The sequence below is a fragment of the Zootoca vivipara genome, chromosome 13, assembly GCF_965207765.1.
Source record: "Zootoca vivipara chromosome 13, rZooViv2.hap1.1, whole genome shotgun sequence".
Classification (NCBI taxonomy): domain Eukaryota; kingdom Metazoa; phylum Chordata; class Lepidosauria; order Squamata; family Lacertidae; genus Zootoca; species Zootoca vivipara.
Window position 1 is genome coordinate 43,207,783 of NC_142596.1, and position 27,175 is coordinate 43,234,957.

General features: G+C 47.6%; 1 protein-coding gene across 1 annotated transcript in view; it reads left to right on the forward strand.

Moving 5' to 3' along the window:
• The window catches only part of TECPR1 (tectonin beta-propeller repeat containing 1), a 44,913-nt gene extending 18,574 nt beyond the window's left edge, over positions 1-26,339 (forward strand). Inside the window, exons 11-25 of the mRNA XM_035132311.3 lie at positions 1,021-1,166; positions 1,884-2,039; positions 3,379-3,528; positions 4,940-5,097; positions 5,625-5,752; positions 6,600-6,702; positions 8,885-8,981; positions 10,007-10,086; positions 11,682-11,738; positions 13,446-13,620; positions 15,586-15,721; positions 17,478-17,570; positions 19,023-19,129; positions 20,858-20,977; positions 22,927-26,339. Coding sequence (XP_034988202.3) covers positions 1,021-1,166; positions 1,884-2,039; positions 3,379-3,528; positions 4,940-5,097; positions 5,625-5,752; positions 6,600-6,702; positions 8,885-8,981; positions 10,007-10,086; positions 11,682-11,738; positions 13,446-13,620; positions 15,586-15,721; positions 17,478-17,570; positions 19,023-19,129; positions 20,858-20,977; positions 22,927-23,127 — 1,907 coding nt within the window. The 3' untranslated portion in view covers positions 23,128-26,339. The remainder of the gene's footprint in view (positions 1-1,020; positions 1,167-1,883; positions 2,040-3,378; positions 3,529-4,939; positions 5,098-5,624; positions 5,753-6,599; positions 6,703-8,884; positions 8,982-10,006; positions 10,087-11,681; positions 11,739-13,445; positions 13,621-15,585; positions 15,722-17,477; positions 17,571-19,022; positions 19,130-20,857; positions 20,978-22,926) is intronic.
• The last annotated feature ends 836 nt before the right edge of the window (positions 26,340-27,175 follow it).

Below are 27,175 nucleotides of genomic sequence, written 5' to 3' on the forward strand. Positions count from 1 at the left end.
TGAGTCCCTTGATGGTGTTGGACTACAGCTCCCATCATCCCTGATAGTTGGGCATGTTGGTAGAGGCTGATGGGAGTTGTAGTCCAGCAACATCTGGAGCAGGGGTCAGCAAACCTTTTCAGCAGGGGGCCGGTCCACTGTCCCTCAGACCTTGTGGGGGGCCAGACTATATATTTGGGGAAAATGAACGAATTCCTATACCTCACAAATAACCCAGAGATGCATTTTTAATAAAAGCACACATTCTACTCATGTAAAAAAACACTGATTCCCGGACCGTCCGCGGGATTTAGAAGGCGAGTGAACCGGATCCGGCCCCCGGGCCTTAGTTTGCCTACCCATGATCTGGAGAGACAACACAGTGGCTTCTGATAAAACATAGTGCTATGTTTTTTCTCTTCTTCCTAGTAACCGGTCTTGGAACCCTACCTCAAACTTTGGTACTTACCTAGGGCAGTGAAGTCTGTGCGTGGCGGTGGGATGTACGAAGTTGCCTCACATCCATGCCAAACATATAAAGCACTTGGCTTCCCCAAGAGAATCCTGGGGACTGTAGTTTACCTCTCGTATAGCTACACTTCCTGGCACCATTCACAAACCACAGCTCCCAGAAACCCATGTGCTTTAAATATGTGGTGTGGGACATAGGAAGCTGCCTTATACCGAGTCAGACTCGGTGGCCCATCTAGCTCCATATTGTCTGCACTGACAGGCAGCAGCTCTCCTGGGTTTCTGATAGGGAACATTGCCAGCTGTACCTGGGCATTGAACCTGGGACCTCCTGCATGCAAAGCAGATGCTCTAACACTGAGGTGCGCTCCTTCCCCAGGTGGAAGCAACTGTTTATCTGTCTAAGCCAGCGTTTTCTTTCCTGACTCTCCGGGGTCTCAGGCAGAAGTTTTCACATCACCAGCTTCCTGGTCCTTTTTGAACCGGAAGCGACAGGGGTTGAACTTTTGGGACCTTTTGGATGTTCTGTTGCCTAGTCCTTGATTACGTGCTCCTCCTCTTCTGCCGTAGCCTTATCCTCTTCCGGGCAGTCGCTCTCTCTCTCCATCACCCCTGCACAGACTGCCGTGTGGCGGAAGCAGATCTTTCAGCAGCTCACGGAAAGGACTCGGCGGGAGGTGGAGAACTTTCGACACTACGAACAGGCTGTCGAGCAGGTAAGAGTGGAGAGAGGCTGCCATCCGTTCCTGCATTTTGACTTTCAAAATGAGCAAGCTGAGGGACTCAGAACTCTCCAAACTACATTTTTCATGCAGTTTTGACATTATGGATTAAGCGTTTTATGGCTAAATTCCTAATAATAGTAGTAAACATGACTATACCACTATACCTCTGTTATGGGGCCATGTCTTGGAGGAGGGGAGAAGCAGGTTGAAGTCTCTTTGGGGCCAGAAAAAAAGGTGATTGGAGGCCGTATGAAGTTCTAGGACCTATGTGTTTGCCACCCCTACCATACAGAGTGAGGCCGGAGGGGGGGGGGATCAGGTTCCATGCCTCAAGATGCTTACAACCTACAATTCTGACAATGGGTGAGTCGAAAGGAATTTGACCTGTCTAACCTACTTTTAAAGTTGTGTAAGTCGATGGCTATCACCACATCCTGTGGCAAGAAATTCCATCGTTCAAGTGCATAAATAATAAGTACTTTTGTCTGGAACCTTCCACCCAGCAGCTTCGCTGGCTGGCCCCAGAAGGAGAGAAAAAAATTCTCTGTCTGCTTTCTCTGCACAACCACCATAGTATAACCTTCTGCCCGCTACTGTCTGTAGCAGAGAGAAGGAGCGATGATGGAGGGAAGGGGAGCGAAGGTGCTTGGTCCCCTTGTGGCTTCTGCACTGCACTGCATTCATTTCATTTCATTTTTGCCTCTCCAGTCTGTCTGGGTCAAAACTGGAACCTTGCAGTGGTGGAGAAGCTGGAAGCCTTACAGGTGGGTTGATGTGCGGGTGGCCCTCGAGCAGTTCACTGGGAACGACGGCACAAGGGACAGCATCCTCTTCATCTATTACATGCACTACGAGGAGAAGAAGGTACTGGCGCGCGGCCACGTTCTCTCTAGAGAAGCCACACCAAGCTCTCTGTGCCGTGTCCGTATTTTATGCACTAATTTGCTGTGTAAATTTATAACGTGATGTGAGATGGATTTCCCACCCACCCCAGAAAACTTTTCAGTACTCTGTTTCTGTGAAAATGTCCAAAAAATGCATTGTTTGCTTCATATAATTAATGAGCAACAAAATAAGCAGGTGCAATGGGTCGATTGCCAATTTCTTAATTTCTCCTCCTTGAAGTATTTGCACCTATGTAACATATATATGAATATCTCTTCCGTTGTGCTAAAATTAGCATTTAGGATTTTTAAGCACAGTTGTACCTCAGAGGTTGAATGGAACATAGCTGCCAAGTTATCCCTTTTTTAAAGGGATTTTCCATTATGCTGAATAGGCTTCCTCGCGAGAAAAGGGAAAACTTGGCAGCTATGGAACGGAATCTGTTCCGGAAGTCCGTTGGACTTCCAAAGTGTGGCTTCTGATTGACTGCAGCAAGCTCCTGCAGCCAATCAGAAGCTGCAGAAACCCCGTCAGACATTCGTTTCCAAAAAAAATGTTCAGAAACCGGAACACTCACTTTTCGGTCTTTCAGGAGCTGAAACGTTTGGCAACAAAGCTGTTCGAAATCCAAGGTACGACTGTATATGAAAAAACTGTTTGGAAAGGGGAGGATACTTTGATTTCTAATTATCCAAATACATGTTGGAGTACAAGGCACCATCTTAGATGATGGCCTTCTATGTGAGGAACGTGGGAATGTGCCTTATACTGGCAGATTCCTGACCATAAGCCCATCTGGTTCAGTACAGTCATACCTCGTGTTACGTTTGCTTCACGTTGCGGCTTTTCAGGTTACGAACGCGGCAAACCTGGAAGTGTTTACTTCCGGGTTCACCACATGCAATCTGCACTTTACGCATGCACAGAAGCAATGTGCGCGCTTCGCACATGCGCAGAAGCTTTCTTTTGCACACGTGCAGTAGCGGCACTCTACTTGCGGACTTTTTGGGGTGCGAACGGCACTCCGAAACTGATCACGTTCGTAAGTAGAGGTACTACCATCTTATCTACACTGGCAGGCAGTGGCTCCCCAAGATTTCAGACTGCTGACTTTTCCAACCCTACCTGGAGATGCTGGGGATTGAACCTGGGACCTTCTGTGTGCAGAGCAGGTGCTCTACCACTGAGCTAGGACCCTTCACCCAGTGCTTTCCACCCGGTTCTTTAAAAATGCCCAGATTCAGTTGTTATTAAATGCGCTCCTCAGTTTAAAAAAAAAGCTTGTATTTTGTGTGTGTGTGTGTGTGTGTTTTCCCAGTACATCCATGTGTTCCTCAATGAAGTAACCATCCTGGTTGAGATCCTGAATGAGGCCAAACATTCCTTCGCTCTGTATACGCCGGAAAAAACCAAGCAGCGCTGGCCCATTCGACTAGCGGCTGCTACCGAACAGGAGATGCACGACTGGGTGAGCTCAAAGACCAGATGCATGTTGAAATCAACAGGGCATGTTTTGAAATTCATCCCTTGTGTATCAGATTCGAATATTCGGATTCGAATATTGCCTTTTTGAAAAAGCTCCCATCTGCACTATGCATTTAAAGCAGTATGATACTATCACTCATGGCTTCCCTCAGAGAATCCCAGTGAGGCTGTTGAGAGGTGTTTAGACCTTTCGTTCCCACAATTCCAAGTTCTCTGGGGAAAGGGATATACTGTTAAATCATTCTGAGAATTTTACAATTCCCAGTAGTTTTGCCATCCATCCCTCTTCCCCAGGAAACTCTGGGAATTGTGGCTCTGTGAGGGGGGAATGTGGGATCTCCTAACAACTCACAGCACCCTTAGCAAAATATACTTCCCATGATTCTTTAGTCAAAGCCATGACTGATAACATGGTAAAGGTAAAGGGACCCCTGACCATTAGGTCCAGTCGCGGACGTCTCTGGAGTTGCGGCACTCATCTCACTTTACTGGCCAAGGGAGCCGGCGTACAGCTTCCGGGTCATGTGACAAAGCCGCTTCTGGCAAACCGGAGCAGCGCACGGAAACGCCATTTACCTTCCCACTGGAGCGATACTTATTTATCTACTTGCACTTTGATGTGCTTTCGAACTGCTAGGTTGGCAGGAGCAGGGACTGAGCAATGGGAGCTCACCCCATCGCCACGGGGATTCAAACCATCGACCTTCTGATCGGCAAGCCCTAGGCTTTGTGGTTTAACCCACAGCGCCACCCGCGTCCCAGATAACATAGTGTTGTTGTTTAGTCGTTTAGTCGTGTCCGACTCTTCGTGACCCCATGGACCATAGCACGCCAGGCACTCCTGTCTTGCACTGCCTCCCGCAGTTTGGTCAAACTCATGTTCGTAGCTTCGAGAACACTGTCCAACCATCTTGTCCTCTGTCGTCCCCTTCTCCTAGTGCCCTCAATCTTTCCCAACATCAGGGTCTTTTCCAAGGATTCTTCTCTTCTCATGAGGTGGCCAAAGTATTGGAGCCTCAGCTTCACGATCTGTCCTTCCAGGGAGCACTCAGGGCTGATTTCCTTAAGAATGGATAGGTTTGATCTTCTAGCAGTCCATGGGACTCTCAAGAGTCTCCTCCAGCACCATAATTCAAAAGCATCATAGATAACATAGTAGGATGCTTTAAATCAGGGGTGTCCAACTTCCAAGAGACTGTGATCTACTCCCACTATAATTAAACTGGCAGTGATCTACCCATTTTATTGACCAGAGTTGTTGAGTTTTTTCCGGTCGGACAGGCCTGCTTTAAATGTATAGTGTCATCTCTGGAGTCATATATTAAAGGCGCTGCAGATGCTCAAACGGCTCGTGTTCCCCGTGACTAAATGTTTCCTCCTGTTGTGCCTCCCAGCTGGCTCTCCTGAGCATGTCCTGCTGCGAAAGCCGGCAGATCCAGGGCCCGCCCTCCCATCAGGCCATCTGGTCCGTGACCTGCAAAGGGGACATCTTCGCTAGTGAGCCAAGTCCTGACATGGAGGCAGCGACACACCCAACGCCGTGTGACCAAATGTAAGAAAGCTTTTAGAAAGTCTCACCTGCTAATGGATTATATGTGTGGCTGCAAACGTGCCCTTTTTCTGCTAGGGGAGAATCAAACACATGGCAAATTTCGATTGACCAGCAGAGGACAGGCCCAAACCTGTTCCAACAAACTCAGAGGTCTCTGCTGGGGTTGTGTCCTAGCCATTTTAAGGGCTCTCTCACTCTCTTTAGCCTACCTTACAGGGTTGTTTTTACAGCTATTGAGGAAGCCAGGTGTGCTTCCCTGAACTCATTGGAGGAGGGATGGGCTAAAATTGCTATAGAAATATGTTCGTTTACAGAATAGGTGGATTGGGTTAGATCAGGCACCCCCAAACTGCGGCCCTCCAGATGTTTTGGCCTACAACTCCCATGATCCCTAGCTAACCGGACCAGTGGTCAGAGAAGATGGGAATTGTAGTCCAAAACATCTGGAGGGCCAAAGTTTGGGGATGCCTGGGTTAGATGGTTCTGTATCCTGGGGGAATGCTGAGCAGATTTTTTTTGTCCTGCAGGTTCTGGCGCCAGATAGGCGGACATCTCCGAATGATTGAATGCAACAGCCGCGGCATAGTCTGGGGCGTGGGGTACGACCACACCGCCTGGGTTTACACCGGTGGATATGGAGGAAGTTTCTTCTCAGGTAAGAAATATATTTTCGTTTTGATCTCTGTACTTGCAGGGGGGGGGCCAGATGGCGCCCCTGGGTGGGACATCCCACCTGCCAATTACCTGGCATTATAATTGACAGGTGGGATATCTTGCTATATAATAATATCTCTATGACTGCCATCACGCTGGCGGCCAAGTGCACACGCACAGCAGCACCTTGCAATTCAGGAATCTCTACTAGATCGTACATGACAGAGGGCCACCCAACTTCTGCTGAAAAACCTCCAAGGAAGGAGAGTCCACCACCTCCCAAGGGAGCCCATTTCACTGTTAGGCAGCTCTTAGTGTCAGAAAGTTCTTCCTGATGTTTAGTCAGGTTTAGTTAATCTGATGCTTAGTTAATCTCCTTGCTTGGAGGCATTGTTTTGGGTCCTACCCTCTTGAAAACAAGCTTGCTCCATCCTCCATGAGACAGCCCTTGAGATATTTGAAGATGGCTATCATAGCTCCTCTCGATCTGCACTTTTCCAGGCTAAACGTACCCAGCTCCTTCAACCATTCCTCATAAGGCTAGGTTTCCAGACCCTTTATGAATCACTTCCCATAAAATACCTCGAAGCAATCTCACAGTAATCGATCGCAAAGCAATCAACAATAAAAACAATTCCATACGTAGAAACAATTTCAAATCTTATACGGATATAGACTGGTATTATTCGCAGTATTATATATATTTTGTGTGTGTGTATTTATAGACACACACATGCATATACGTTCATACACATCCAGTGTATAGTAATTAAGGGAAGGATATCAATATTTAAAATGGGAAATGGACTTACAATATTAGGGTGTGATTAATGGTCTGGGTCTTGCAGGTCTAGCAAGCAGCGCAGATAACATTTACTCACAGTCGGATGTGAAGTGTGTCTACATTTACGAGAATCAGCGGTGGAATCCTGTCACTGGATACAGCAGCAGGTACGGGGTGCCGAGGGGCAAACTTCAGAGTGATTCTCTTGTGTGATGTCCATTGGCGTCTACTGGTCTTACTTGTAAGACTCATTGCTTGGCTGACTCCCTTCGTTTTTTGAGTTGTCGTTTTAAGAAAATAACAGCAAGCAAACAACCATTTCCATTTGCTCTGCCAGCTAGCATCGAAACCTGGTTTTGATTCTGGATTGCGGTCCTTGCGAGATGACTTGTCCACATCTGTTTGCATTGAACATTTCTAATAATAATAATAATAATAATAATAATAATAATAATAATAATAATAATAAATTTATTGTTTATACCCCACCCAACAGCCACTCTAGGCGGCTCCCAACAGAATATTAAGAACACGATAAAACATCAAACATTAAAAGCTTCCCTAAACAAGGCTGCCTTCAGATGTCTTCTAAAAGTCAGATAGTTATTTATTTCCTTGACATCTGATGGGAGGGTGTTCCACAGGGCGGGCGTCACTACCGAGAAGGCCCTCTGCCTGGTTCCCTGTAACCTCACTTCTCAAAGTACTGGAACTGCCAGAAGGCCCTTGGAGCTGGACCTCAGTGTCCAGGTTGAGCGATGGGGGTGGAGATGCTCCTTCAGGTATACTGGACCGAGGCTGTTCAGGGCTTTTAAGGTCAGCACCAACACTTTGAATTGTGCTCGGAAACGTACTGGGAGCCAATGTAGGTCTTTCAGAACCTTTCAAAATCTTAGGTCTGATAGTTCACCAAGCTTGGGATGCCTAGGAAGTTCTCTGGACTGGGTAGATACTAGATTTCACCACTTGAGGGTGTATTTGCCCAAAACTTTAATCGTGGGTGCCAGGCCCAGGTGGTTGGGTGGAAGAAAGCATGGCTAGGACTCGATTTGTGGAAACTGAACGGCTCAATTTTGTTGTCAAGACAAACAAATCTTCTGTATATATATATATATATATATATATCTGTTGAGAAATGTAACTTCCGAATGAGTAAATCTGCTTATTGATTTGATGTATTTATTTATTTATTTATTTATTTATTTATGTATATCTTGCCTTTCTCCCAAGTTGGGATTCAAGGTGGCTTAGCAACATTTTAAAGACATCGTTATAAAATACACAGTAATAAAAACTGGTGAAAAACAGTATCTAAAATACAATAAAGCACATTTAGAAGCAGCATTAACACCAACAAAGTTGATGGACTATCCCGAAATGGCAAAATTAACTGGGCAGATCAGGAATCAAGAAGACAAGATAATTTTAAACGAATGGGAAATGTTTATAATGTATATATAGAATCATTGTAAACAGGTCAAAACATTAGCAGGATTTTAAATACAGCAATGTAGAGATAACTTAGGAAGATGAAAAATTGGGGAAGTACTGATATGCAGTTGAAAATAGAGGATTTGGTACTGTTTTGTGTTGCATGTTTATATCTTTGAAAATCAATTTTAAAAAAACACCCAACATAATCTGTGCCTAGTTTTCAAAGGATAGGAAGGCCTTAACTGCTGGCAGAAAGATGATGGTGATAATAATAATAATAATAATAATAATAATAATAATAATAATAATAAATTTATTACTTATACCCCGTCCATCTGGCCGAGCCTCCCAGCCACTCTGGGCGGCTTCCAACAGAATATTAAAAACACAATAAAACATCAAAGATAGCGAGGGAGCCAGTCCAACCTCTTTTGGGAGGGAATTCCACAATCTTGGGGCAGCCACCGAAAAGGCTCTGTCTCATGTCACCACCAACTGTGCCTCCGATGTTGATGAAACCGAGAGAAGGTGGACTTGGAACTATGTTTTGTGCAAGGACTCTCATCGGTGACCTTGGAATTGACTACAGCTTCCTTCATTTGGCTGCCACGTAATGTAAGGGAAGGGCCTGGATTCCAGCTCTGAAAATCACACTGGGAAATAGCAGAGGAGCGGAAGGGAGCCCAAAAGCTCAAGCAACCGCTAAAGCGTGGTTGGATGTTAAACGTGGACCCAACTCAGCAGAGTCTCAAAGGCCGCTCCCTAATACGCTGTTATGCAAGGAAGGCATTTCTGGTTTGAAGTGGTTTCTTTAAGGCTGCAACACTTGGGACTGAACTCCACTGGGACTTAACTAACTGAGTCAACACACAGAAGATCAGGCACTGAGCATCCTGTGTGTGTTTTGTCTTACAGGGGCCTCCCCACGGATCGGTATATGTGGAGCGATGCCTCCGGCTTGCAGGAGTGTACGAAGACCAACACCAAGCCCCCATCGCCACAATGGTCTTGGGTAAGCGGACTGGACCTTTCTGGACATTGCCCTGTTGCAAGGATAAGCTGACTTGCAGCAACAGGTTTTCTGGAGATGTATCCCTCCCTGTCCCACCTGGGTGCCTTTGGACAAGTCACAAGTTTGTACTCCATGTACGGAGTCAGATGATTGACCCACCTAGCTCAGTATTGTCTACACTGACTGGCAGCAGCTCTCCAGGGCTTCGGGCAGGGTAGACTCTCCCTTCCATACCTGGCGATGCTGGGGATGGAACCTGGGACTTCTTGCATGCAAGGCAGGTTCTCTACCACTGAGCTAGAGCCATTCCCTGGAAGGAAGGTTCATAGAATCATAGAACTTTAGAGCTGGAAGGGGCCCCAGAGGGTCATCTAGTCCAGCCCCCTGCAATGCAGGAATCTCAGCTATAGCATTCATGAGAGATGGCCATCCAACCTCTGCTTAAAAACCTCCAAGGAAGGAGATTTCCCCACCTCTTGTGAGAGTCTGTTCGACTGTCGATCAGCTCTTACTGATATTTAGTTGGAATCTCCTTTCTTGTAACTTGAATCCATTAGTTCGTGTTCCACCGCTCTGTTTGCTGCCTACTCCAGTTTAAAAAGGGATATCGGAAGATCCTGTGTGACAACGAGTTTTGCCCTAAACTACCAGTATTCCCCCCCCCCTGTTTTGCACTGGGAGTTTTTCGTTTGGGGCTGTATGGATAGGATTGGTGTGAGAAACCTTGGCTGCTGGTGTAGAGCTGCCTTGGCCCACCCCCTCACCTGTTCCAACCTCCCATTTTTTAATTTCCCACAATTCCTCCAAAGGGCCCAACTGTAGCTTTGCTCCAGGTCATTGTGGTGACTTTAACCTGGATGAGTGGCTTCCCAGACCCAACTGCTGTTACTGGAGGAAGCCATCAGGGGGCACCCTGCTAGGACCTTTCTCAAAATTTATGTTGCTAGTCCTGGATAGGGATCAGATTTCTTCTCCTCTTTCTCCTCCTCCTTTTGAATTCTTGACACTCTCTCCACTCAATCCAGGTTTCTGACTGGTACATCGATTTTAGCGTTTCGGGTGGCACTGATCGGGAAGGGTGGCAATACGCAGCTGACTTTCCAGCGTAAGGCTTATGGTTTTCTTTACTACTGCATAAGTTAAATCCCCTGTTTCTGCTTTGAAGTGTCAGCATGAAGTCTTAAGAATGGTAACAGGAGCAGAAGCTTTTGAGAAAAAACACAGGAAAAAATATTAGGTTGTAATCCATCGAAGGTTACTTCCACACCATACATCTAAAGAGTTCTTATTAGACCTCTGTTGCCCTCACAGAGCAACAGTTCTCAGAGTGGTTTAAAAATCTAATCCCTCTTCAGAGGGAACTTTTGAAATTAAAGGCCTGTGAAGGGGAATAAGGGTCTCCTAACAACTCTCATTGGGATGCGGGTGGCGCTGTGGGTTAAACCACAGAGCCTAGGGCTTGCCAATCAGAAGGTCGGCGGTTAGAATCCCTGCGACGGGGTGAGCTTCCGTTGCTCGGTCCCAGCTCCTGCCATCCTAGCAGTTCGAAAGCACGTCAAAGTGCAAGTAGATAAATAGGTACCGCTCCAGTGGGGAAGGTAAACGTCATTTCCGTGTCCTGCTCTAGTTTGCCAGAAGCGACTTTGTCATGCTGGCCACATGACCCAGAAGCTATATGCCGGCTCCCTCGGCCAATAACACGAGATGAGCGCCGCAACCCCAGAGTCGGTCACGACTGGACCTAATGGTCAGGGGTCCCTTTACCTTTAACAACTCTCAGCACTCTTAACAAACTACAGCTCCCAGAATTCTTTGGGGGAAGCCATGACTGCTTAAAGCGGTATCATAGTGCTTCAGATGTACAGTATGAATGTGGCCCAAGATTCTCGTTTCTGCATTTATTGGGTTAATATTTTCTTTTTTCCTAACGTTCAGGTGGGGCCTGCTGCTGTCTGGGCACTGCCATTTTCATTTCCCACGATGCCCTCCACAGAGTGTTGCTCCAGGGGATTGTGGGAAATTAAAATGGCATCTCCAAGAATGGCTCTCCACTGATGGGAGAAGTAAAAAGCTAAATGGAGAAGATTGGCGTTTGTACATTTTGCCTCATATCTCAGGTTCTACAAATGCTAACAGCTTGCTTTAAAAAAAATTAGGATCGTCTTGGAGGCGGGGGGGACGGACGGAGAACAGCCCCCTCGCTCTCCAAACACCTGCATGTCCAAGTAGCCCAGCACTGATTACAGCACATTCGCTGCCACCAGATTAATCCCACCAAGGCCTTCTTCAAAATCTGGAGCTGGACCTCACTGCAGGGTTGTTGTGAGGGGGAAAGGGACCAAGCTTGAGCACCTTGGAGGGAAATGGGGAGGATCAAAGTAAATTCAAAACCTGGCTCTCTTTGTGCCTGTATCAGTTTATGGAACCAACAGCAAGAAGATCTGAATTCTTTCGTTGCTCATGTCGCATTAGACTGTACAGAACTCCATGAACTCCATTTACACAAAAAGAAAATCTGGTAGCGGGGTGCTACTTTGCTATTTAGCAAAAGTTTTCTCTTGACAAGTGGCTAACCCCCAACATGGGAGCCTGGTTGTCCCTACAAACCACCCTTTGTTTGAGAGGAGCGAAGGGCCAGGACCTCTTTATCTTTTTGCCGGTAGACAGCATTTAAAAACAGTGTGTCTCTCCTTCCTGCAGGTCTTATCACGGGCACAAGACAATGAAGGACTTTGTGCGGCGAAGGCGCTGGGCCAGGTAAAGCACATCACATGCAAAAATAGTTTAGGTACCTCTCAGGTATATTGCGGGAGGGAGGAAGAATTTTCCCTTCCTTTGCACGTACATCGGCCTGCTTCCCTTACCCACACACTTTTTTCGATTTTTAAAATCTGATTCTATTCTATACTGCTTTAAGTATAGTTAATGGCCTTACTACAGAGTCATTGGCAGCTGTTAAAGGATGGTTCATAAGAATCTACGAATAGCCCTGCTATCCTGTTCTCACAGGGACCGACCAGATCAGGGGTCGGCAAGGCTTACCAGGCATGGGCCAGATCATCCCACAGAGATCCTTCATGGGCCAGAAACAATGCTGAAAATCACGTCTGCGCATGTCTGCGGCTCCGGAAATCACTTCTTCCCATGCCCAGACGCCGAAAATCGCACCTGCGGAGAAGTAATTTTCGGCATCTGGGCATGCACAGAAGTGATTTCTGGCGACGCGGACATGCACAGAAGCAATTTCCGGAGCTGTGGAAGAGAGTCCCTGTGCTGCGCTGTGCCGGTTTAGCGCAGCACGCAGGGACTCGCCAAGCAGGCAGCTCGGTTCGGGCGTGGCTCGTGGGCCAGTTAAACGGCCTCCGTGTGCCGCTTCCGGCCCATGGGCCTTAGGTTGATGCCCCCTGGACCAGATGTTCATGGGAAGCTTGCCAACTGGACGCGATGAGTGCTCGACACCACTCTGCCCCACTTGCAATTCCCAACAACTCCTATTCAGAGTTATAATGGTGAATACACAGTCTCCCTGATCTCTCTGGTCTTTGTGAGTTTCAGTATGAACGGACCCCGCAGCCCCTGCCCCCCTGGACTAGTGCAAGCATTGGGGCCATTGCTCGCCACCGACCTGGCGAAATGCACCTGGCCGTCGAGGGCTTTTAAAGTCAACATTGGCATGTTTAATTGTGCTCGGATACGTACTGGGAGCCGGTGTAGATCCTTTAGGACCGGCTGTCCAATCTCCGCTCAACCCCCCCCCCCCCCAAATAAAGCAAAGCAAATGTAGGAGGAACAAGTTGGTTACTTTTTTAATTTCCATGTCAAGGTGGAAGGCATCTCTTTGCCCTTTGACCTCCCAACCACCACACAACGGCCCCCTTATTAGCTTGGCTTTCTAAGTATCTTCTTGTGCTGAACCACTGTTCATCAAGGCCCAACAACACATCATGCTCATTTGGCTAATTGGTAAAACACACATGCCTTTATTAGCTTCTGTAAACCTACAACTTGAATTGCTGCCCACCGCAGTTTTTTGCCTCCCGTTGGCTGCAGGTTCAGGTTTTTCTGGGCCCCGAAGCGCCAGTTCCCGATGCTTACAAGGCCCCCCTCGGGTCTCAAACCGTTGTATATCCTGCATCTGCAGATGGGGAAAAGAAGGGGTTGTTTGGCCCTCGAAGTTCAGCCACGTCCCCCGCCGCAATTCCCCGCGTCAAGTTTTGAAAGTGTTTGCACCCTGCCACCCGTGATCCTTCTCACAGTGCTTCATAATATCATCAATGTTCATGCATTTGTAAGAAATTGATCTTCAGTATTGTCTACTCTGGCTGGCAGCTGTCCCAATAATTTCAGGCAGAGAGTCTCTCCCAGAGCTACCTGCAGATGTTGAGGATTGTACCTTGGACAGGTACCAGGTGCTCTGCCATTGCCCTTTTACTCACTTCCTTTCTCTCTCCCTTGCCTTTCTAGGAAATGCAGATACGTCACCAGTGGCCCATGGCTGGAAGTCCCCCCAATAGCCCTATGGGATGTTTCAATCATTCCTGAATCTCTGGCTGCTGAGGACGAGTTTGTGGCTCTTTGGGCTATCAGCGACAAGGGAGATGTGCTTTGCCGACTATGCATCACGCCCCAAAACCCAGCTGTGAGCCTTTTGTTTTCTTGTATGTTTGTGCAAACTGAGCACCTGAAATGAATCTAAATAACATCACTTGTGCACTCTGCTAGTTTGTATGCTCTTGGGTAGGGGGACCCAGGTGGCGCTGTGGGCTAAACCACTGAGCCTAGGGCTTGCTGATCAGAAGGTCGGCGGTTCGAATCCCTGTGACGGGGTGAGCTCCCGTTGCTTGGTCCCAGCTCCTGCCAACCTAGCAGTTCGAAAGCACATCAAAATGCAAGTAGATAAATAGGTACCACTACAGCGAGAAGGTAAACGGCGTTTCCATGTGCTGCTCTGCTTCGCCAGAAGCGGCTTTGCCATGCTGGCCACATGACCTGGAAGCTATACGCCGGCTCCCTCGGCCAGTAATGCGAGATGAGCGCGCAACCCCAGAGTCGGTCATCGCCTGGACCTAATGGTCAGGGGTCCCTTTACCTTTACCTTTATGCTCTTGGGTAATCAGTTATAAATGTTGTTTTTAATGGGGCATATTAGGGTCAATCCTCATTTGCCCTCATTTAGTTCAGGCCTGGAGGAACCCGTGGCCTTCCAGGTGTTGGGATCGTGTCATAGAATTGTAGGGTTGGAAGGGACCATTGGGGTCATCTAAATCCAACCTCCTGCAATGCAGGAATCTTTCACTCAACATGGGGCTCGAACCCACAACCCTGAGATTAAAAGTCTCATGCTCTACCAGCTGAGCTTGGGCTCCAACTCCCATCAGTCATAGAATCACAGAATCATAGAGTTGGAAGAGACCACAAGGGCCATCCAGTCCAACCCCCTGCCAAGCAGGAAACACCATCAAAGCATTCTTGACATATGGCTGTCAAGCCTCTGCTTAAAGACCTCCAAAGAAGGAGACTCCACCACACTCCTTGGCAGCAAATTCCACTGCTGAACAGCTCTTACTGTCAGGAAGTTCTTCCTAATGTTTAGGTGGAAGCCAGTGGACCAGTTAGAAAGTCCCAGCCATAACTCCATGCATCTGATAGATGACTGTAGCCCACAAATGCTTCTACTACCAATAAGGTGGCTACCCCCTTGGATATTGTGTCAGCTGTGCAAGTGTCACTTCGAACATATCTAGGGGGACCCAGGGAGTTTTATCTTCTTGCTAGCTATCTTTCTATTCAAGTAACATTTCTATACTCTGAATACCACCTTCTTTTTTGCCATTGTGTTCCACTTAAATCTAATAGACACGACACAAAAGGAAAGGGGGAAGAGGAGGGCCGATGAAAATTAAGCGAATCCAGGAGCCAATGCTTAACATTACACAATTGTAGCAATGGCAAGGTGGAACGACCACTGAAGGGAGGCAGTGGTGGGATGGGGAGGAGCCAAGTGGCAAGTGACCCCCACTGAACTTACTGAACAAGGCCTTGATGTCTTGCCTCTGGAAAGTGGCAAGGGGTTTGGGGAAAGGAAGGATCCCAGCAGCAGGTGGAAGCAGAGCCAACGGTGGCCATATTTATAGCTTTGTCCCCATTCTCCCACATAGTTTTACAAGGGCAGCAACTGAGGCTGATGAGGAAGCGGAAAAGACAGAGTCACCTTCTTCTGGACCAGTTAGAAAGAAGAAAGGCTGAGGTGTGTGGGGCAGTGCCCCATTGCCCTAGCTGATCCCAACCAGGTCAACAAAGGGGGTCTGACTCTTCCTGCAGCAGCAGCCTGAGACCACATCTAGCGTTGGGAGTTTTGAACTTCAGTGCTTATAGCCAGCCTACCTTGCATCTAGAACCAAATGCTTCTTTGAAGAAGTCCTGTTGCATTTTTAGTAGGCCATCCCAGTCTCATGACGCAGTCATGCAACTTTGCTTGCCCTAGGGATTGCTTTGCAGGAGGGTGAAATCCTCTGTTATTGTCACCAGTCTTAGAAGTTCAGGAACCACTGAGATTGAGTAGCCAGTGCATTCTCCCTCTTCCCCTCCCATGCCCCCCAATTAGGGAACATCCTGGCTCCATGTGGGAACAGATCAGCCCTTCGTTTCGGTTTCCATCGGAGCATTTCACCAGGTCTGGGCCGTGGCCCGCGATGGCTCCATCTTCTATCGCGGTTCAGTATCGCCAAACAAACCTGAAGGTAAGCCTGTTACCACTTGACATATGTTAGGTTTTTTTTAGTTAACAAAATTTACGCCCTGCTTTGATTGAAGTAAAACCTCTAAGTGGTTTGCAAGAAACATTTAAACTACAGTGGTACCTCGTGTTATGTACCGCCCCCCTTACGAATGCTGCGGGTTGCGCGCTCTGCTAACCCGGAAGTAGATGCCCCTTGTTGCGACCTTTGCCCTGGCAGACGTCACACTCAGGCGGCGTGGCAGCAGTGGGAGGCATCATTAGCGAAAGCGCGCCTCATGTTACGAGCAGTTTTCTGTTACGAACGGAGCTCCGGAATGGATTAAGTACGTAACACGATGTATTATTATTTTTATTATTTATACCCCGCCCATCTGGCTGGGTTTCCCCCGCCACTGGGCAGCTTCCAACAAATACCAAAATACATTAAAATCACAGATTAAAAACTTCCCTAAACAGGGCTGCCTTTAGGTGTTTTCTAAATGTCAGGTAGGGACCCAGGTGGCGCTGTGGGCTAAACCACTGAGCCTAGGGCTTGCTGATCAGAAGGTCAGCGGTTCGAATCCCTGTGACGGGGTGAGCTCCCGTTGCTTGGTCCCAGCTCCTGCCAACCTAGCAGTTCGAAAGCACGTCAAAATGCAAGTACCCGTATATTCCGGCGTATAAGACGACTGAGCGTATAAGACGACCCCCAACTTTTCCAGTTAAAACATAGAGTTTGGGATATACTCACTGTATAAGAAATACGACCCGGCGTATAAGACAACCCCTGACTTTTGAGAAGATTTTCCTGGGTTAAAAAGTAGTCTTATACGCAGGAATATACTGTAGATAAATAGGAACCGCTATAGCGGGAAGGTAAACAGCGTTTCCGTGTGCTACTCTGGTTTGCCAGAAGCGGCTTTGTCATGCTGGCCACGTGACCTGGAAGCTATACCCGGCTCCCTCGGCCAATAATGCGAGATGAGCGTGCAACCCCAGAGTCAGTCACGACTGGACCTAATGGTCAGGGGGTCCCTTTACCTTTACCTAAATGTCCGGTAGTTGTTTATCTCGACCTCCGATGGGAGGGCGTTCCACAGGGCGGGCGCCACTACCGAAGTACCACTGTATTGGCAATATTAAAACGGTTAGAAATATATATATATATATTTTAAATATATTTTTATCAATCGAAACACTTAAGAGCCATTAAAAACATTTGAAGATAATTAAAGTTAACAGTAAAAAGAAAAAAGATTGAAGCACATCAACAACTACATCCCTGCACCTACAAAATTAGCATGTCAAGGAGAAGAGTTTTAGGCTTGTTTTCCTGTGTGTGTGGACCCAGATCTCTTTGCCCTCTCCGGAGTGATGTGGTTTGGATCTTGCAGAAGAAGGCGCTCAGATCATAGCTGTCAAGCTTTCCCTTTTCTCGCGAGCATGAGGGAATTTCCCTTAAAAAAAGGGAGAACTTGACAGCTACGGCTCAGATGGACAATGGCAAAAAGGTGAATCCACTCTGGGAGGGGGTCCCACGGGGGCAATCCCGTGCAAGCCCCGGATCTAGAGGCACCGCTGAGTAGGGTGAGGATCACATGTGATAAGCCCAAAGTATAGCTGCCCCATTGGAAAAGGGCCAGAACAGGCTCTCTGCTGTGTTGATTCTTGCATGCGGGTGTTTCTAAAGGTTCTGGATTTTGCGTCACTGAATACAAATCATGCTATAATTATTTGCGTTGTTTCATGGCTGTCTGGCTGTCTATATCATTGTACAGGTGACTGCTGGTACCATATTCCTTCTCCCCCGAAGCAGAAGATAAAGCAAGTCTCTGTTGGACGAACCTCTGTCTTCGTTGTGGATAAAAATGGTGAGCTGCTTGCTTTCTGTTTCCAGAGGGGTGTACTCCGCTGCTGTCTTAAATCTGTTGCACGAAAACACTACCAGGAATCCTAAAGGTAAAGGGACCCCTGACCATTAGGTCCAGTCGTGACCGACTCTGGGGTTGCGCGCTCATCTCGCATTATTGGCCGAGGGAGCCGGCGTATAGCTTCCAGGTCATGACAAGGCCGCTTCTGGCAAACCAGAGCAGCACACGGAAACGCCGTTTACCTTCCCGCTGTAGCGGTTCCTGCTAGGTTGGCAGGAGCTGGGACCAAGCAATGGGAGCTCACCCCGTCACAGGGATTCGAACCGCCGACCTTCTGATCAGCAAGCCCTAGGCTCAGTGGTTTAACCACAGCGCCACCTGGGTCCCAGGAATCCTATGGCACCTTAAAAGATAAGGGGTGCCTGCAATCAGTACTGAATGATTATTTATCAGGAACTGAGATTGTGCAGTAGCACCAGGTGTCTTTTGATTATGGGGTTGGGAGGGAGTAAGAGGAAGTACACGCAGGTCCCACTGTCGGAACTCTCATTATCTGAAATCTCGGTTATCCAAACACAAAGAATTATACCCAGATCTTGCTACACGAACAGCTGATTCAGATATCCAAACATTTGGAGTTTGCCACTTACTTACTCGTTTGTGTTTTGATGGTCACCCGCAAACATTTCAGGAGAGAAACCAGGGCGGGAGGGAGAGAAATCAGACAAATCACGGATTAGAAATGTTCCCATAGGAAATAATGGAAATCATCAGCTCATTATGTGAACATTCGCCTAATGATCGATTTCCTGAGAGTGCATGGTGTTCAGAAAGCAGGACCTGTGTGTAATTTTGTTCCCAACCCAGGGGGTGAGAGCCAGGGGTTTCTGCAGGCTGCCAGTGGGAATTTTCTTGCATGCAGCCAATGTTTGCAGGCTTCTTCTCCCCCTTTCCCACCAGTTGATGGGAAGGGGGGAAGTAAGACTTTGCCAGCTCAGTGATCAGCAGTTCGGGAACCCCAAAAAAGTTCACTGCTTCTGCATTACAGGATTGTCTTTCGACTTTTAAAGTACAGTGGTCCCTCGACTTACGAATTACTCGACATCTGTAGGTTTCGACTTACAAACGGGACAAATGGCCGCACGCTTACGAATTTTTCTACATCCGAACGGAAACTGTTGGTGGCTTTAAATGCAGTTTTTTCGACTTGCGAATTTTTACATGTGATTTTTTTCGACTTGCGAATTTTTACATGCGGTTTTTTCGACTTGCGAATTTTTCCGAATTTTTTTTTCCTATGGGAAACTGAGTTTCGCCTTCCGAACTTTTCGACCTACGAATGTGCATTCAGAACGGATTAAGGTCGTAAGTCGAGGGACCACTGTATGTTGTTCACAAATGCAAGAACGGGTCAGATAACCTCATGCCCATGCTGAACTTTTCCTTTTGTAGGTAATCTGTGGTATCGCCAGGGCATCACACCAAGCTACCCTCAAGGCTCCAGCTGGGACCACATTTCAAACAACGTCCGCAAAGTGTCCATTGGGCCTTTGGACCAGGTCTGAGTGTGCCTTCAAAGTATCTCTTTGGAACAATGACTGAAGGGGACACGATAAACTTGTTTTGTAAAGAATTGTTCACTAAGGTTGTTTATTGACCTTAAGGAAAGGGCATAGAGCACCCTGGTCTGTGGTGACTAGTGCTTATAGTAAGACAGGGAGGTCCGACAGTAGGTGGCGCCAGAGCCAATGACAGGCGGAGCCAACTCATTCTGGTTTTGCCCCCCATCCTCTTCCCTGCTGAGTTCTACAAGGGCAGCACTAAGGAGGATGAAGCAGACAGCCAGGGCCCACCCCTTGGGCCCATAAGTAGGCAGGTGGGGGCCAACTGAGAGCAGTTGGTGGGGCAAGGGCACACTTAATAACAATAAATTTATTATTTATATGCTAGCCATTTGACTGGGTTGCCCCAGGCATTCTGGGTGGCTTCCAGCAAAATATAACAACACCATCAAACATTAAAAGCTTCCCTATACAGGGCTGCCTTCAAATGTCTTCTAAAAGTCAAATAGCTGTTAATTTCCTTGACGTTTGATGGGAGCATGTTCCACATGGCAGGTGCCGCTACCGAGAAGGCCCTCTGCCTGGTTCCCTGTAACCTCACTTCTTGCAGGGAGGGGACAACCAGACTTAACCCTCATGGACCAGCTTCCACTGATCCTGGCCCAGCCTTTGAGAGAGGGAAAGAAAGAAAAAGGGGTTGTGGAAAATTGTAGCGTGGCGCCTTCCACTTCTTCCTGTTGGTTTTAGCAAGTAATAAAGCAAGATTTAATTCAGGGGTCCCCAGACTACAGCCTCTTTTATGCAGGCTCTTTTATGCGGCCCCCGGGGACGCCCGCTGCCGCCGCCTGCTCTTACCGACACGGTGCGGCTGCCTACTTCCGACCCAGAAAAGCGACGGAAATAGCTTGTGTGCACGCACAAGCGTCATTTCCGGTGTACTTCTGGATCGGAGGAGGCTTCTGCACATGCGCACAAGCTATTTCTGGTGCTTTCCAGGTCAGGAGTGTGCCAGAAATAGCGTATGCGCATGGGTGTGCACAGCCATGCGCGCATGCACTCCCGCACCCCCGCGCGTGCTCCCCCACCCTCCGTCCCACCACACAATCAGTGTGGCAGGCATCTGGCCCAAAGCCGGGTAAGTTTGGGGACCCCTGATTTAATTGCTTGGCGCTTCTAATTCATTCTGCTCTGTTGTTACATTGGAATGGTCCCCATGATGCGATACAGCTATATCAGAGCGCATCTGCGTGGTGCCTGCTGGATCTTTTGGACTGCGATTCCCATCAGCTCCAGCCAGCATGGAGAGTGGTCAGAAATGAGGGGAGCAGAGGCGGTTTTAGGGTAGTCACACAACACCTGGAAGGCCAGAGTTTCCCCATCCCCAGTTTAAAGCCACTAAACATTTTCAACCCAGCCTGAACGAAGATCATCGCGTTTGCGACATGCGAGTTTGTCTCGTCTCTTTCTGTATGCATGTTTGGGGAGCTGGCTGCAGCTTGCCAGCTCCTAAGCTGCACCCAGAATGAAAAATCTGTCCACATGCATAGATGACCGCACCTGGGAAGCATGTAAATTGCTACATAGGCGTGCCCTCCTTTTGCACAGGGATTTTGGTAATGGGCAAAGCAACCCCCTTGGTTGGTTGTTTTTAATATTGGTAATCCATGGTGTAGGAAGAAATCACATGGTGTGCAAGGCATCATCAGCCCTATTCCTGTTTTCTAGGTCTGGGTGATAGCTGACAAAGTACAAGGGAGCCATAGCTTGAGCTGTGGAACGGTCTGTCATCGGACGGGAGTCCAGCCAATGGAGCCAAAAGGCCATTCTTGGGACTACGGCATTGGGGTGAGTACCTTCAACAGCACAGGACCACAGTTCCTCAAGGATCAACTTCTGAGGCCCTTCTTTGTGTTCCTTTTCCACAAGAGGTCCAGAGGGTGCCAACGCAAGAACCTTTTCTGCAGTGGCTCCCGGCTGGGGAAAGCTCTCCCCAGGAAGGCTCGCCTGGCGCCTTCATTATACACCTTTAGGCAGCAGGCAAAAATGTTCCTCTTCAGCCGGGTCTTTGGTTGATCGACATCCAATGGCCTTTTAAATGTGTTGTGGAAGTGGGGGTGATTGGTTTGTTTCTGTTCTCATTTCTGTTACGGCTTTTGCGTTTGTTTTTTTTACTGTAATTTTATGTTGTGATCGGCCCTAGGATCTACAGCAGGGCTCAGCAAACTTTTTCAGCAGGGGGCCGGTCCAATGTCCCTCAGACCTTGTGGGGGGCCGGACTATATTTTTTTGGGGGGGTGGGAATATGAACAAATTCCTATGCCCCACAAATAACCCAGAGATGCATTTTAAATAAAAAGCATACATTCTACTCATGTAAAAACACCAGGCAGGCCCCACAAATAACCCAGAGATGCATTTTAAATAAAAGGACACATTTTACTCATGTAAAAACACACTGATTCCTGGACCGTCCGCAGGCCGGATTTAGAAAGCGATTGAGCCAGATCCAGCCCCCAGGCCTTAGTTTGCCTGCTACAGGTATAGGGGCTGTATACTACTACTACTACTACTACTACTAATAATAATAATAATAATAAAAGACACAAACAGCTGGAATTGGTTAGGGCCTGCTGATTTTCCAGGCACCATTTGGAGAAAATATGTAAGCAGAGCCCAGGTAGAACAGCCACATGTATAGTTGACAGGTGCCTAGACTGTATGTATGTACACACACACACACACACACACACCCTCTGCACCAGGGGTTGCCAGTATGATGCCTACAGGTACACACATGCCCACAAAAACATTCCCCTGGTGTCCACAGGGTCTTCTCCACCTGCTGAAATTAGGACTGAAAGAAGCATTCCATTTATAGCAATAGAGCAGGTTGCTTGGTTGCAAGTATGTGCGATGCCCGTGATATATATTTTATATATGAATTTTCTGTTTTATAATTTAGAATATTCATTTAGACAACCTTAAAATATCAATGACTTCCCTCCTTCTCTTTCCATGGTTCATTTTGCATAACATAAATCCCTGCCTATTTTATTATATAAACTAAACCATTCAGTATTCCATTATTACTTCCATCAAAACTTATTTACACTGTTGAATTTATATTAATGCTGCCAACGTTTTCAAGTGTATACAATCCCCCCATATATTCAATAAACATTTTCCAGCCTTCTTTAAACCTATGTTCTTCTTGTTCTCTTATTCTATAAGTTAGATCCGCAAGCTGCGCGTATTCCATCAGTTTTAAGTTGCCATTCTTCTTTGGTTGGGACCTCGCTCATTTTCCAGATATTTTCCCTGGCTTGTATATCTGCCCACGGGTCCATTTACAAGAGAAAAGGGTGCTGGACTTAAGTGGGCCATTGGCTTTTATCCAGGAAGACTCTTCTTGTATTCTTAAGAGCAGGCATAGGCAACCTTGGCTCTCCAGATGTTTTGGAACTCCAACTGCCATGATCCCTAGCTAACAGGGCCAGTGGTCAGGGATCATGGGAGTTGTAGTTCCAAAACATCTGGAGAGCCAAGGTTGTCTATGCCAGTGTTTCCCAACCTTGTGGCCCTAGATGTTTTGGGACTACAACTCCCATCATCCCTAGCAAGACCAGTGGTCAGGAATGATGGGAATTGTAGTCCAAAAACAGCTGGAGGCACAAGGTTGGGAAACACTGGTCTATGCCTGCTTAAGAGGCTCCTCTTGTCCGTGTTGTGTAGCTGCTGCACAGCAGACTCTTCTCCAAACATGTGGCCGATTTCTTCTTTTTCTTCTTTGGCAGGGAGGATGGGAACACATCACAGTAAGAGCCAACGCCATGGAGAGCACCAAGGCTGTGGCCCAGGAAGCCTCTGCAGGGCATCCCGCCGAGCCCAACAAAACTGAAGCTGGAGAGAGTGAAGGAGGAGGAGGAGACCCTCCCCAAAACACCGTCTTGGTGGACACGGCTCAGGGCTTGGACCGGAACGCTGTCCATTGTTAATGCGCTCCATTCTCTATAGAGACGTGGGTGTAGCATTTTGCTTCCTCTCCACTCACTTCACGCACTCCCAATCGGTGTAAAGTTTCAGTGGATCTGTGCCTGTTTCTGAACACACTCGTCTCGCCCGGACAGAAGAGGGAGTTGAGTATTCGTGAAGGCTTAAGGAGTCCAAGTCTGCCTAGTTATGTGGTTGGCTGTAGACCTTTTGTTTATTTCAGTGGGTTTTGGGGAGACTGTCATAGAGACCCCCATGCAAGCCCCCCTTGAAACACGGAGGAGTTTGCACAGCCACAAGGCTCTGCAGATCAGGGCCCTGGATCCAGGGAGTCAAACCTGGTCCTCTCTGAATGCCGCAGGACTCCAGCTCCCATCAGTCCCAGCCAACAAAGCCAATGGTTGGTGATGATGGGAGCTGTAGTCTTAACAACAGCAGCTGGAGAGTCCCACATTGGCTTTCCGTCCTTTAGATGCATTGTTCATTAGAACTGGATTTTTCTAAGTGAACATTTTTTATGTTTGTTTTTGTGGGAGGGCGTTGTCGTTGGGTCCTTTTTGTAATTAATTTATTCTCTTCGTAATATTTATTATATTATGCACAGCACTGCCGAATAGGCTACAATGATGCCGGATCTGCCCAATTAAGCTGAGCCCCCCTTTTTTTTAAGCAGCTGCTATGAAAACTGAGACAAATGTAAATAGGACTCTGACGTCCTGGTCCGTCCCGTCCCCCCACAAGCCCTTTCATCAAACATGTGAAATGATGATCCCGCTGATTTCATTGGATCTGCTGTGTGAGGTCAAGTTCTTGACCGGCGAGAATCCCTCCCCCCTTTCGGAGGTGATTTGCTGAAACTGAACCTCTTAGGGTTAATTCTGTGTAATGTGCTTTCTTCTTTTTCTTTTGTTAGTGCCAGTTACATCTGCTCTAAAATAGTAGCAGAACAAAGTTAAGTCAGCAGCACTGGTCGGCAACTGGCTGCCCTGTGTCAGTTGGTGCCCATGAAAAATCACCAGCACATCTTCTAACAACTGCAAGTGGGGCAAGCACAGATAGAAAGCATATTGGGTGCTCCTGCACCTCAAAGCTCCTTGCCACCGCTCACCCACTTTAGATACTGCGTCCTTTGCCAACCTGGCACCTTCCATATATAGCCCAATAACATGTGGAGGTCACCATATTGTTGAAGGCTTGGATCAGGCATCCCCAAACTGCGGCCCTCCAGATGTTTTGGCCTGCAACTCCCATGATCCCTAGCTAACAGGACCAGTGGTCAGGGAAGATGGGAATTGTAGTCCAAAACATCTGGAGGGCCGAAGTTTGGGGATGCCTGGCTTGTAATTGAGGCAGAGAGCCAAAGAAGCCTAACTCCTTGCCCCTTTTGAATTGCCCTACCAGCCAATCTAGTTGCTGATCACAATCACTTACCTGTCTTTGGATTTTGGAGGTCGGGCTGGCCTGTAATTAGGGGAAAAAGAGGAAGGTATATTAGAGGAGTGAGGAACCTGTGGCTCTCCAGCTGTTGCTGAACTACAACTCGGCTTAGCCCCCAACAAGTTTGGCCCAGGGGTGATGGGAGTTGTAGCTCAGCAACATCTGGTTGGGCCAAAGGTTGCCAACACTTGGGTTTACTGCCTTCTTTTTTAAAAAGAGGAGAAGTACATTTCCTCGTGCAGTTTAATAACAGAAAAAATGTAGATCAACTAATAACAAAAGATGATCGACACAACTTCACTTCTTAAAGCATTAGTCACTTATACCAGGTGTGGATAAACTTTGAGCGTTCTTGTTCTTTGCTGCTTATTTTATCTCTAGCTCTTCTCAAGATGCACTTTAAAATTAGACCTTCCTTTTCAAAGGGGAGAGAAAAGATGCACGCTTTGCTCCTTGTTTGCTGCAGCAGCAAAGCAGTTCACAGGAGCCGTTTGGGCGTGAACCATTGCGCCGCCACACCGTTTAGTGCTCCCAGTCCAGCTCTGATCTTTCGCAGAGCTTGGGAGATCTGTATTGCCACGAGTGAGGGACCTTGCCAGCCACGTAGGGCAGGCCACAGAATAATCCACAGTTGCCCCTGCTGCAGAACGTGCTTTACGAATTTCTGCTTGATCCAGACAGTCAAGTTCCACGTTCTGCATAATGATGTATAGCCTGGCCCTAAATCAGTGCTGGTAGAAGCCTTCCTAGACGATACCACTTCATGTTGGAGCCTTTCAAAGCAGACCTATGACTGCCTCCATGCATGCGCCAAAGTGGTGCAATGGAGGCGCAGCTGTGCCGTGCAATATTTTTGATGCATGGTTCAACACGGACAGCCCAATCTTGTGTTTGCTGAAAGGGCCTCACAGGGGCTTCTTCACTGGGGCTTCCTCCAAAGCGTGGCTGCCCCTAGGCCTCATGCTGGATGCAAGTCAGAATCGAAAGCAGGAAAATGATCAAAAGTTTTAAGTTTATTGCTGGGACTTTGCAGGTTGCAACGCTTGTAGTTTTCATTTGTAGAAAAAAAACGGCAACAAGAACTTTGTTGCTACCGTAAGAATGCAGAAGGCACATATTTTTGCCATCGCAGAAGCCTCATCAGAGCAACTATTAAAGGCACAGCAGCCTTGATCAGAAAAGTTGCTGTTTGCTGGACATCTGAGCCAAGTAGAGTCTAGAAGAATGTAATAGCTGTGAGAGTCGAGGGGTGGCATCTGAGTTGCCAGCTACGCTGTCCAATTATCCAAGGAGTGGGAAACCTTTGGCTCTGCAGATGTTGCTGAATTGCGACTCCCATCACCCCCTGGACATGGGCCATGCTTGTTGCAGCTGATGGGAGTTGTAGTTCAGCAACATAGGGAGCGGCAAAGGTTCCCCACACCTGAATTATGAGGCCAGTGGATTTAAGCTGGTCTAAGGAAAGACCTTGCTTTAAGAGACAGATGCTTTGCTGAAGGGCCTATTCTGCACCGCAGGAATCCCGGGATTAATTTTTCATTGACTCCGAGCCAGGAGGACACTTTGCAAGGGTGAAGTTTACATTCTGCATCTTTCTCGGTCCCGTGTGATGGCATGTGGGAGAGGGAGCGAGCGAAATTGCACTGTGGCATGGTTTTAGAGCAATTCTATATTTGAAGTAAATCAGTTAATGTCGCATGTCCTTCCATTTTAGAGAGCTTCTATATGTAAACGTATTTGATGCCAAGTAAAAAAAAAAAAGCGACGTTTCACAATCAAAGGTGAAGACTCTGCAGCCTGCCTCTTTCTTTCTCTCTCTCTCGTGCTCTCCTCTTCCCTGTCAACCTTGCCCACTTTGGAGCAGTTGGGGGTGGGATCCAAAGTTGTAGTTTTTTTATGTTGTTGCTTTACCCCTATGGTTGTTGTTTTTTAGCTCTGCGGTTATAAAGAAATATCTATGGGAATTGCACAAATCTCCGGTTAACATGATGCGTTTAGATCAGCGGTGGGAAACCTCACATGCGGCCCCCGAGACCTCTCCAACTGGCCCTTGCAACTCTCCTGAACCCCTCACTACCATTGCCTATGTGCCCTGAATGTTTTTAGCCTGGCTTGAAGTTTGATAATGCCTCTTTCCTGCCTGGGTGGAAGACAGAGAGGGGAGGGTGTTGAAACTGGGCCTACAGTACCAAGACAAAATCTACACTCTGCCCATTTTTGCCTCTGGCCCAGTTGCTGGGAATTGATCGATTATTTATGTACAGTGGAACCTCGGTTTTCGAACGTAAGCCATTCCGGAAGTCCATTCGAGTTCTGAAACATTCAAAAACCGAGGATCAAAGCCCTGTCAGCAAGTTCAATGGGGAAGCTGTTCAACCTCTGCGCCTCAGAACAGCGCCTCGGAAGCTGTTCAACCTCTGAGGCACATTCGAAAACGGAAGCATTCAGTTCCAGGTTTTCAGCATTCAGCTCCCGAAACATTAGGCAGCCGAGGCGTTCGAAAACAGGTTTGACTGTATTGGATTTATGTATTTTCCGCCTTTCTGTCAAGATCCCTAAGGCAGTTTACAGTTTGAAATCAATAAAAACAAATGCCTTATTTTTCCTTATACAACA